The sequence below is a fragment of the Vipera berus genome, assembly GCF_964194415.1.
Source record: "Vipera berus genome assembly, chromosome: Z".
NCBI lineage: Eukaryota > Metazoa > Chordata > Lepidosauria > Squamata > Viperidae > Vipera > Vipera berus.
Genome location: NC_138205.1, coordinates 97,538,679 through 97,551,079, shown reverse-complemented (window position 1 = coordinate 97,551,079; position 12,401 = coordinate 97,538,679). Strand labels below are relative to the sequence as shown.

Sequence of the window (12,401 nt, the reverse complement as noted above, 5' to 3'; positions counted from 1 at the left end):
AATTGTCTATGTTTCATTATACAAAGCAATAAGCTACATCACAACCATGCACTATAGGGAAAATCTTTATGGAGTACAGAAGCATTTCAAACGTTTGGAAAAGATGAGGTACATTCATTAACCATTTGCAGTTTTGCAGCAAGGCTTTGGTCCAGCACAGTTTTAAACTATCAAAGGGGGAAAAAATCTCATTCTTACAAATGAATGCTGCATAAAGCAATGAGTTCGCAGGATTAAATGGGCAAATAGTAGTTATCCGTTCCCTTGACAATGATGATTTTAAACAGCTATGTTTACCAGGTTACCATAGCAAAATAAGAATATTATAAGCTTGCCCTGGAGATCTGACTTTGTTTCATTAGTCTAAATGAGGTGCTGACATTCATGAACATAGCAAACATAAGTTGACCAGACTTTCTAGAGTAAAACCCATGACAAATTAATTCATATAGATGCGCATTTTGTAATATTTGCCAAATACCCTGGAAAATAATACAGTAACACAATCCTCCACCCATAAGATTGAAAGTTAATGTTTGTAAGTACCTTCTAATGAAACAGCTTTCAGGAATTCCAAATAGTTTATATTCCCTGTTTATGTAAAAGGATGTCCAGATCAAACCAAGTTCATGAATGAAAAACAAGGAATTGAACTTTCTAGTTCTCAGTGGGAAAATGAAGTAAATTTTCTCTTCTATTACTATCTTTTATTCCAGGAAATATCTCTAAACGTCATGAAAAAAAATCCATGCATTCAAATTCAAGGAAATTTGAAGTCCTCATTTAGCAACCCCATTTGGGACTGACAATTCAGTCACTAAATGAAGCAGTGGCTAAGTGAAACTGTGACTGGCCTTATAATTTTACTTCAGCTTTACTTTACAGATGTACAAAGATCATAAATGCAAAATTGGTTGCATAGATACTTTTTTCATCCCTATTGTTAACTGCAAACAGGCATTAAATCAGACAGTCACTAAACAAGAACAATCTGTACCTGATTTTTTAAAATAACTTTCTTTCCATGCCAGATTTACCTCAAGTCCTTGACTTAGGCAGACCTTCCCAAATTTTTTCCTTAATCTAAAACTATTTATCAGAAAGCCCTTTTAACCAAAGCTAAAGCACTTTAGTCAATTAAAATATACCTGCTGTGATTGGGTAATTGTTTGTGTTTTGCTACCCAACCAAAAAAAAAAACATTTACCCAATTTGGGGTAATTTACACAGGTCTGTGAAGCACTGAGTTAGGATAGTATTAATATTCTATATCTTGCTGTCATATAGTGATGGTTTGGAATTTTGCAGCTGAACTGTAGCCAATCCATGCTCAAGTCAAGTCCCAATGTAGGTGGAAAGGGACAAACATGGAAATTACTAGCTTCCCATCTCCACACTGCTTGTGTAAGGGGAAGGATACTTCAACTGCTCACATTTTTCCTATCAGGAAAGGCTCATGAAAACCCAAGCATCCAGGACTCAGCCAAAAAACTAGACAGTCTCAACAACCTAGGCAGGCTGAAGTGGATATGGAGATTTTCAGAGATAAAACCTGCAGATATCCTCAGTTCTGTGCTGCTACTACTACTACTATGCAGCAGCATAATTTAAATTAGAACAAGAGAAAGCAGAGTCAGGAAACAAAGTTTGCAACAATATCATTTCCAAAGGTTATGATCGTAAAAATACCCATTTGTGAAACCAGGGAAAATCTAGTTCATTCTTTGGAAGCGGAATTCTGATTTCCAACAGGAACAATGGGTGATTTAAGCCTCTACAATGTAACAAATTTTGTCCCTCAAAATGTACTTCTGATTTAGAGAAATTGCCTGGCTCATTTTCTATGATACTGTATATGTTAAGGTCTGTTGGCTTAATTCTTATACTTATCATTTTTGTAAGATAGTAATTGAAATATAAATTCATATTTTAACATTCTAATTAAGCTATACAGAACAGTACAACACATAATAATATGACTGCAATATACAGAATAAAAATGTGTGTACAAAAATAATTCTTAAAATGACAACAGATTACAACAATATAACCAAAATGAAACACTATATAACTCATGAAGATATAACAATCTACTGATATTCAAATCTAGCTGAACAAATAGGGACATGAGCCTCCATTTACAGCCATTTGTAGTGTCATGTGGTAATAAGACCATGATGCTGCCGACATCAATCTCCCTGCGCCCTGTGCGTTCCCACAGAGAGGGCCTCCTCAGGGTGCCTCCGGTCAGAGAATGCCGGCTGGTGGCCCCCAGGGGGAGGGCGTTCTCTGTGGGCGCTCCGGAACTATGGAATCAGTTACCGGTAGAGCTCCGGATGGCGCCCGATCTTCACTCCTTTTGTCGCGATCTCAAGACATTTTTGTTTGTACAAGCCGGCCTAGCCTGATGGGGGATTGGTGGGTTTTGTTTTTTTATTCTTGTATTCTTAATATTATCTTTGGGGTTTTATAATTGTAATATATTAATTGTTTTAAAATCGGGCAATTATTTAATTTCCTTTTAATATTTGTAACTCTGTATTTTATTCTTGCCCTGTGAACCGCCCTGAGTCCTCAGGGAGAAGGGCGGTATAGAAATATTATTAAATTAAATTAAATTAAATTTACTACTTGTTTCTGACAAAACATGTCCTTTGCAGACAATACATTCGCTTAATGACCAGTGTTTAATTAACAGCTGCGGTGTTCACTTAACTTCAGTGATTCACTTAATTGACACCAGAAAAATAGTCATAAAATCAGGCATGGTAACATGATGACTCAATTAATGAATGTCACAACTTACAACAGTCAGTCTGGACTTAGTTATGGTAGTACGTCAAGGACTATCTATATATATTTTCAACCCACCTACCCCACAGGGGTGTTGCTATAGGAAAAATGAGGCAAGAATGCTAAGTACATTTGCTGTAAAATATATATTTTACAAAAAAAAATCAGAATAAAAATAACATCAAGAACAACAGTTTTGAATGTCTTCTGATAGTTAAACAAAATATAAATATTTTGCATATTAGAAGAGTAGCTGGTACAGTAAAACAATTCATCTTACTTCTCTTATTTTTAATGTTTCTTCTGGATATCATTTTGATTGACTGTCATGTAAAAGCTGCCATCAGTTACAAGGCTATATTGTCATTTTATTCTTAAAACATGTATGTGTCACTTGTATTGCACATGAATGTAAAAATAAAATCTTTATCTAGTACAAAATTAATGTGACATCCAGGTTTCAGGTAGTTCATATTCTTATTTTATTCTGGAAGAATATATTAAATATAAGGAATTAAATATACTGACAGAAGTTTAAAATAACTGCAGTGAAGAGAGAAAGCTTTTAACTATTATTGTTATGAGAATTAAGCAGGATTGGAAGTTTTTTAGCCTACTAGCAGGAGAAGATCTCAGTGAATGGCTGGAATTGAAAGCTATTAAATCAGAACAATGAAAATTCTTATCTGATTACATATATTTAGATGGCAATATATTATATGTTCTAAAATTATGATTACCTTTGTTATACATAGTTTTCTGCTACATTGCAGTATAAACTTGACAGTGAACACAAGCTGGTTTCTGTTCCAAGGCAGTAGTAATATAAATGAGAATTTTTGTCCACATGAATCTCAGTGAGTTCTAAGAAGTTTCTAAAATGTCCCAGAGAATATTTATTGATCATTCTGATTTTTCTTGTTGTATTATTTATATTGTTATTTTTATTTACTTTTATTTACTTACATTTATTCCATGTTAGTATTGTCTATTCTGTCTATTGTCTATTCTATCTGTCTATCTGACAGATAGATAGATAATAGATGGGAGAGAGAGGGAGAGAGAGGGGGGGAGAGAGAGAGAGAGAGAGAGAGAGAGAGAGAGGGAGGGAGGGAGGGAGGGAGGGAGGGAGAGAGAGAGAGAGAGAGAGAGGGAGGGAGGGAGGGAGGGAGGGAGGGAGAGAGAGAGAGAGAGAGAGAGAGAGAGAGAGAGAGAGAGAATTTCAGCAGATTTGGAACTTCTTTCATGCCAATGGACAAGAAATTGCTTCTCCTATCATTAAAAAATTGATAAACCGAGGAAAATTGTGCTTTTCTATTCAGAGGATGAATACCTCAGATAAATACCTCAGATTATTAAATACTGAAAACAGGAAGGCAAACATTTTCTGTACTGTAGAAAATTGTATATTCGTAATAATAAAGGCATGATACAAATAAATAAAATATACAATCAATATACTAGGTGGATCTCCTGACTGGACTGTAATTCAACAGGTACTAGAGATTTCTGAATGACTGTAATTAGCTCAAGTACATTCTAAATGGCCAATAATTTGTAATAAATTATTTATATATATTAAAAAATGGCCTTCTTATTCCTAGTCGTATACAAAGCCTTATGGTAGAAAAAAAATCAGATGTCCATGATTTTATACTCGGAGTATTCTTGGTTTCATCTTAAATTATTTGACAGCAATGTCCCAGAGTTTCATACAAGAGTCTTTTCCGTCCCTACTAGAGGTTATTAGAATTGGAGCTGTAATATTTTGCATAGAAAGCATGCACTAATCATGTATGCATGCATGCATACATACATTTTTTCTATGTCACCAGGAAAGTCAACAACTGGTATAGAAAAGGAACAGACTAATATATGTCATCAATTACCTGTCCATTAAGGGTATATTTAAGAAATGCACTTCAACAACATTCCTCTGAAAATCTGAATATTTACTAACATGACAGTTAAGAGGTGTTAATGAATGATTCATCCTTGATATTTGTATAGGCACCACTAATTTAGTGCTACAGCTCTTCATACAAACCATTACAAACAGTGTGATTATATTGCCCATGCAAGAACAGGTGGAAGAGCTTGAGAAAATCATTTTACTTTGACTATGTAAATACATTTATGCAAATTGTCATCTACATATTCTTTTTGCTAAGAAAAATGAATTATTTGTATTCAGACATCCCTCATTCTGAATATCAACTCAAAATAGTTATTTTGAATAGAAAAACCAAATTGTATGGGAATAGAAATAAATCTTACCACTCCAATTGAAAAGTAATTATTGATGATACTGTAAGGCACGGGATCTCCTTTTTCATCTTTATCATTAGGTATGACTTCAAATTTCCACCTGTTCAGTAAGATTTCAGTACTGTTCTCAATATCTTTTAAAATCTTGAGAAGATTCTCCCCTTCATATCCTTTGGAAAAAGAAATGAAGCACAGTAATTCGAAATGGCAGATTTAGGAGCCAGGACACTGTCTCACCATTAATACATGAAAGATGCATTTAAACTAGGCCAAGCCATTCGCATCTATCTGTACCCCCTGGTTCTGCTTTGATGACTTGCCACCATTTCAGCAGTGTGGGTACAGACACTAGAACTGAAAGTACAGATTTAGCATTTTGTCCCTAATTAGGTAGTTCCACCCTAATGAGTTGGGAATCAGCTATTACACTGCAAAACATAAAGCAAAACAACTAGCCCACCACAAATTTTATTAATAATTACTTGGCTCTGTTTATTACTAAATAATTGCAAAATAATCATCTGCTATCTTAATTGCCCAATGCACAGTAGATTTTTAGATTTAGATTTTATTAGATTTATATACCGCCCTTTCCCGAAGGACTCAAGGCGGTTTACAGTAGCACTAAGTGGATGAAGAAATAGTAGCAGTACTGAAGCAAGGATATAAAAGCAAAGTGCATTAGTAGCATTATGTTAAGGAATATTCAACTATTAGTCAAAGGTAAGATTTCACAGGAAAAAAATAGGAACTTTGCTTCAATGGATATCAATATCTGTATATTAATAACATGATTTGGACAACTCTGTCACTGCTCATGGGTCCTACCTATCAGAACATTCATACTCAATACAGAAAGAAAGGCCCAATCATGGAATATTATACCTGGATTAATATAATTGTTAGGCATATGGTGTTAGCCTACAATGTTGGGTTGAAAATATATTAACCATGATGTTATGTCTTTAAGATGTTAATTGGCCAATGGGTGTGTAAGTGTTCTCATGGCCATAAGAGGGAGCTAGTAACGTAGCTTCTTTCTCTCTCTGAATTCACTGCTCTCTACTATTACTGTTTTTGCTCTGCTGTTGGTTTACTACTGTTGTAAACCTGAACTGTGTATTGACCTCTGGACCGGTAAGAAGACTTTGTATTTTGGATTGCTACTTGGACTGTTTATTTTTGACTGTGCATTTTTGTTTTTACACCACCTTAAAGTAAACTACTTTTTGCTTTTACAACTCAGTGTACTCTTGTGTTTACTGTGTGACTCTTACTGCTCTCAGTACCCTTCCTTGTCTGTGCAACTCTTTGGTAGCACAAGGAGATCTCTGCACAACAAATTCCTTAACGATAATGATATCAACCATTTCATTAAGTTAATTTTAGAACACATTTAGGCATCCATAAATATTTTCATGAATCTAAATAAACTATTTGAATTTAGAAATACAACTTTTCTGGATGAGTCAATTACTCATCACTGGGATCCGTTGTGTTTGCACATGATAATCCTTCCAGTTTGCAAATTGACCAATATTTATGTGTCTGTGAGCTGTATCTGTATATGATTTTTCAACATGCCACATAGCCAGCTTTCCCAATCTTTGGGAATACTCTTCTGGGACTGATATATATATAGTTCTGCGGGGACCTGAAGACCTGGCTCTTTGAGCTTTCCGGCCAGGACTGAGGATTTTTTTTAATTTTTTTAACTTATTGTAATTGGGTTTTTAATCAGAGATATAGGGGTTTTAGATTTTAATCAAGGAAAATTTAATCTATTTTAATTGCTATTAATTTTTGTATTGTAATGTTGTTTTAATTGCCTTGTGAACCACCCTGGGTCCTACGGGAGAAGGGCAGTATATAAGTTTAATAAATAATAAATAATAATAATATTCTACTGGGCCCTATTCTGCACACACAATCTATTTGCAGGAAACTATTTGTATGTTCATGGGACGCGGTGGCTCAGTGGGTTAGGACACTGAGCTTGTCGATCAGAAGGTCGGCAGTTTGGCGGGTCGAATCCCGAGTGCCACGTAACAGAGTGAGTGCCTGTTACTCGTCCCAGCTTCTGCCAACCTAGCAGTTCGAAAGCATGTAAAAATGCAAGTAGAAAAATAGGGACCACTATGGTGGGAAGGTAACAGCGTTCCGTGTGCCTTTGGCGTCTAGTCATGCTGGCCACATGACCACGGAGACGTCCTCGGACAAGCACTGGCTCTTCGGCTTTGAAACAGAGATGAGCACCGGCCCCTAGAGTCGGAAACGACTAGCACGCATGTGCGGGGGAACCTTTACCTTTACTTTTATATTTGTATGTTCAGCAACAAATTTTTTGTAATACTCTTTGCATTAGTATTTAAAGCACTTGGTAGAAATAACAGAAAAGAAGACAGGGAAGAAGCAGGACATTTCTTTTGAATTTTTTCCAATGCTAGCAATTGTTTTTTCAGTAACGGGGGAGAAATTTCCTAAATCTTTACCAAGGAAGCATTCTGTTTTGTTGAGATTTTTATTTCAAATATAAGAATAGTCCTCTACCTTTAAGCAGGCTTCAGTTACATGATGCCATGAAAATACACAGCATCCATCACACCATTATTGGGCATTATCCTGACAGTCTCTATCTATTGGTACAGTCTCTAGACCCGTACCAATCGGGTTTCAGGCCCGGGCACAGCACGGAGACGGCATTGGTCGCGCTGGTGAATGATCTCTGGAGGGCTCGGGACAGGGGATATTCCTCTGTTCTAGTCCTATTAGACCTCTCGGCGGCTTTCGATACCATCGACCATGGTATCTTGCTGTGGCGTCTCAGGGGATTGGGAGTGGGAGGCACAGTTTTACAGTGGTTCTCCTCCTATCTCCGGGGACGTTCGCAGTCGGTGTTGGCAGGAGGGCAGAGGTCGACCGCGAGGTCTCTCATTTGTGGAGTTCCTCAGGGGTCGGTCCTCTCGCCTCTCCTGTTCAACATCCACATGAAACCGCTGGGTGAGATCATTCGTGGCTTTGGAGTTGGGTATCATCAGTACGCTGATGATACCCAACTTTTCCTTTCGACCCCAAACCACCCCAGTGATGCCCTCAACGTGATGTCCCGGTGCCTGGAGGCGGTTCGGGTCTGGATGGGGAGGAACAGACTCCAGCTCAACCCCGACAAGACTGAGTGGCTCTGCATACCTTCATCCCGGGTTTATTCGGATGTCCCACCTTTGGCTATGGGGGGTGAACTATTACCCCCCGTAGATAGGGCTCGCAACTTGGGAGTCCTCCTAGATTCACGGCTCACCCTGGAAGACCATATAGGAGCTGTGACTAGGGGGGCCTTCGCCCAGGTTCGCCTGGTGCGCCAGTTGCGGCCCTATCTTAGCCGGGATGATTTGTGCACGGTCACTCATGCGCTCGTGTCCTCTCGTCTAGACTACTGCAACGCTCTCTACATGGGGCTGCCCTTGAGGACCACCCGGAAGCTCCAACTGGTACAGAATGCAGCCGCGAGAGTTGTGTTGGGAGTCTCCCGATACTCCCACGTTACACCGTTGCTCCGTGAGCTGCATTGGTTGCCAGTTGTCTTCCGGGTGAGATTCAAGGTACTGGTAACAGTGTTTAAAGCCCTTCATGGCATGGGGCCGGAGTACCTTAGGGAACATCTGCTGCCGGCATCAAGCTCCCTGCGCCCTGTGCGTTCCCACAGAGAGGGCCTCCTCAGGGTGCCACCGATCAGAGAATGTCGATTGGTGGTCCCCAGGGGGAGATCCTTCTCTGTGGGCGCTCCGGAGCTGTGGAATCAGCTACCGGTAGAGCTCCGGATGGCGCCCGATCTTCGCTCCTTTCGTCGCGATCTCAAGACGTTTCTGTTTGTTCAAGCCGGCCTAGCCTGATGGGGATTGGTGGGGTTTTTAGTCTTGTGTTTTAATTTTAACTTGGTGTTTTAGAACTTGATTCCAACTGTTTTAATATGGGCAATTATTTAATCTTGTTTTAACGTTTGTATTTAGTATTTTATTCTGCCCTGTGAACCGCCCTGAGTCCTCAGGGAGAAGGGCGGTATATAAATATTATTAAATTAAATTAAATTAAATTAAATATTACTGATTTTTTATTGCATTTAACAATATACCGTATATACTTGAGTATAAGCCGAATTTTTCAGCCCACTTTTTGGGCTGAAAAATTCCACTTCGGCTTATACTCCAGTCAACAAAAAAAACTTACCGAGGACTTGTGCGCGGCCGAGGCTTTGGTGCTTCCGGGATCGCGCGCACCTCTCCCAAGCCACCGCCGTCTGGAGACCTGCCGAAGTTTGAGGAGGTTTGGGGAGGTGCGCGCGCACCTCCCCAAACCTCCCCAAACGTCGGCAGGTCTCCGGACCTCCGCGCCCTGCCTGCCTGCTTCTTTCCACAGCGGAAAGAAGCAGGCAGGCAGGGCGCGGAGGAACGGAGACCCGGCGACGTTTGGGGAGGTTTGGGCGCCTCCCCAAACCTCCCCAAACGTCGCCGGGTCTCCGTTCCTCTGCGCCCTGCCTGCCTGCTTCTTTCCGCTGTGGAAAGAAGCAGGCAGGCAGGGCGCAGAGGAACGGAGACCTGCCGACGTTTGGGGAGGTTTGGGCGCCTCCCCAAACCTCCCCAAACGTCGCTGGGTCTCCGTTCCTCCGCGCCCTGCCTGCCTGCTTCTTTCCGCTGTGGAAAGAAGCAGGCAGGCAGGGCGCAGAGGTCTGGAGACCTGCCGACGTTTGGGGAGGTTTGGGGAGGTGCGCGCGCACCTCCCCAAACCTCCCCAAACTTCGGCAGGTCTCCGGACGGCGGCGGCTTGGGAGAGGTGCGCGCGATCCTGGAAGCACCGAAGCAAGTCCTCGGTAAGCTCCGGGCGGTCACTTGCTTCGCGTCTCCTGAGGGAAGGGGGGGGCGACTGGAGCGGGCGTGTTTCCTCGCCTGCTGGGCGCCGCGATTTGCCCGGGGAACGCACGGGCCCCGAATGGCAGCGTGGAGCGAGGAAGCGGACAGCCAGGGCTTCCCCGAGAGCCGCGGCCACACAGGGTATTCCTGTGTATTCAGGCTTGCAAAATGGCGGATCGAGCCTCTGCTGGCGGCAGAGGCTTGCAGAACGGCGGATCGGCTTATACTCGAGTCAACAACTTTTTCCAGTTTTTGGGGGTGAAATTGGGGGTCTCGGCTTATAGTCGAGTCGGCTTATACTCAAGTATATACGGTAGTTTCAATTGTATGTATGAACACAGTGGTGTTTTTGTTGAATAGTGGAGGGGAAAAGACATACTGAATTTATTGTTTCCTAATATAAGATGCTAAATTGGAATTGCTAAGCAACATATTCAGCAATAATGGAGTAAATTCAGTGTATGCTAAAGGTTATTTGTTTAATAATTGATAATCCATGCAAAAAGTCTGTGTTACTGATAAGGGAAAATTACTTACCAGCATAAAAATTTGTTGTTAGCCCTTCTGCTCTCCAATCCTATGAAAAGTTTCAGAGAGAAAAAAAAAAATCAGTCTTGTGGTATCAGCTATCGTAAGGAAGGAGGCAAAGAATGGTGAAAGAATTTTTCTAGGATTAACAGTGGACTTGCAAAGTGATTGAGCTCTAATCCAGAATGGATAGTCCATAAAAAAAAGAAGTTATGGGATTTCAGGAATAGCATGAGAGAACATGAGTTCTGAAAAAAATTGAATTAGCATCCTTTATTATGTGGCTCCACTTTCTTTTACTCTGCAGAAGATTCCTGACAATCAGGGAAAGAAAAGAGAAGTTCTAAAGAAGAGCTTAAGGAACACAATGAATGATGTGGGTTTCTGTATCCTAGTGGTAAAATAGTGTGTACCACACATAAATGTAATTGACTTTAGTAGACTATCTTAAATCACATCCATATTCAAGAAGTACTTTTGCGAAAATCTATCAGATTTTTGTCATCTATGAATAAAAAAATGTCTAAATTCTCCTAGAGAAATCTATTGAACAATTAAGCTGAAATATTTGCAACTTAGTTATAAGTGACACTTTTTGGTTATAATGAATAAATTACAAGGTAGAACATTAGTAAGCATTAAATGTTTGAGGACTTCTTAAATATATTTTATAGATGTAGAATGTGCATACAAAATGAGTGGCACCTTATATAAGAATGCAGGATATCTTCTTAAAGCTTTGGAAAAGTTGGGATTTTTAATTCAAATTCTATAAGAGTGCAAACATTAGAACAACTATTTTAGGCAAGTGTATGCATTGAAATTCAAAGATATCCCTGAACTGAGTAGTTACAAAAATATGGTTAATGAAGTGGGTTTTTGTTGATGGTTTTCCTAGGAGGAGAGACTCAAAGATTTAATGTGCCATTGATCTAAGACACCAGAAAGCTAATTGCAAAAATAATTAAAATTAATTTAAGTAAATAACCCAAATCTGTTTAATATTTTATTGGTTTACTAAGATTTAACAGAAGTAATCTGAATTGGACAATCAGCAGAAACTAAATTTCAAAAAGAAAAAAGTTCAAGAAAATGCTTCAAATTAAGCAATTTAAGAAATAAAATGTTACAGATTTCGTACAAAATTGAACTCAGCCAGAATTAAGTGCTGCCTTCTAAATGAACTCCACTTAGTATAATAATAAGGTCATCATTCTAATAATTATGTTCTATAACAAACCTGTACATATAGCATTTACAAAAATAACATCTCTTCTAAATATCCTTTATTTCCAAGAAAACAATTCATAACATGTGAGATAGATATGTGAAAAAAAGATCAAAACAAATCAGTGATTTTACTTTCTTTTCAAAAACTAAGAAAAATATCTTCAAGACATATTCTCCCAAATTTCCACTCATAAGTTATTAAGACTGATTAATTAAGAGTTAGTAAGAATAACATGATTTCTCTTGATTTTGCTTTTTTATTATTGGAAGTTTGGAAAACAAGAGTTAACTTCAAGAAAACTATATAAAATAATTAATTGGAACAAAAACTTATGTGTGATATGTTAGAGTTAGAAAGACAGTTAAAAATATTTACAGGGGGAAGATCCAAACATTCATAAAGACCATGATTGTTAGCAAGCAAAAGTAAGAAATCTTTGTCTGTCTCAAAGGGTTCCATTGTTAATCAAGATGGGAGCTCAAAAACTGTGAAGACATAGACAGGTCCATGCCATCTTAATCCAATTTCCCAGAAGAAAAAATAAGCATAGTAGCTCTGAAGGTATGTATAGAATTGTAAGATGAAATAATCTGATTCTAAGTTTATGTTTTATCAGTTTGAAATTTCTGAGTAATTTACATAGGTTTTTAATGGTTTCATGAGCTAATAGGTACATA

At 38.9% G+C, this 12,401-nt stretch overlaps 1 protein-coding gene across 1 annotated transcript in view; it reads right to left on the bottom strand.

The window, feature by feature from the left end:
* DGKB (diacylglycerol kinase beta) overlaps nucleotides 1–12,401 on the bottom strand; it is a gene marked incomplete at both ends in the record, with an annotated part of 346,918 nt that overhangs the window by 220,837 nt on the left and 113,680 nt on the right. Inside the window, 1 exon segment of the mRNA XM_081346260.1 lies at nucleotides 5,071–5,231. Coding sequence (XP_081202386.1) covers nucleotides 5,071–5,231 — 161 coding nt within the window.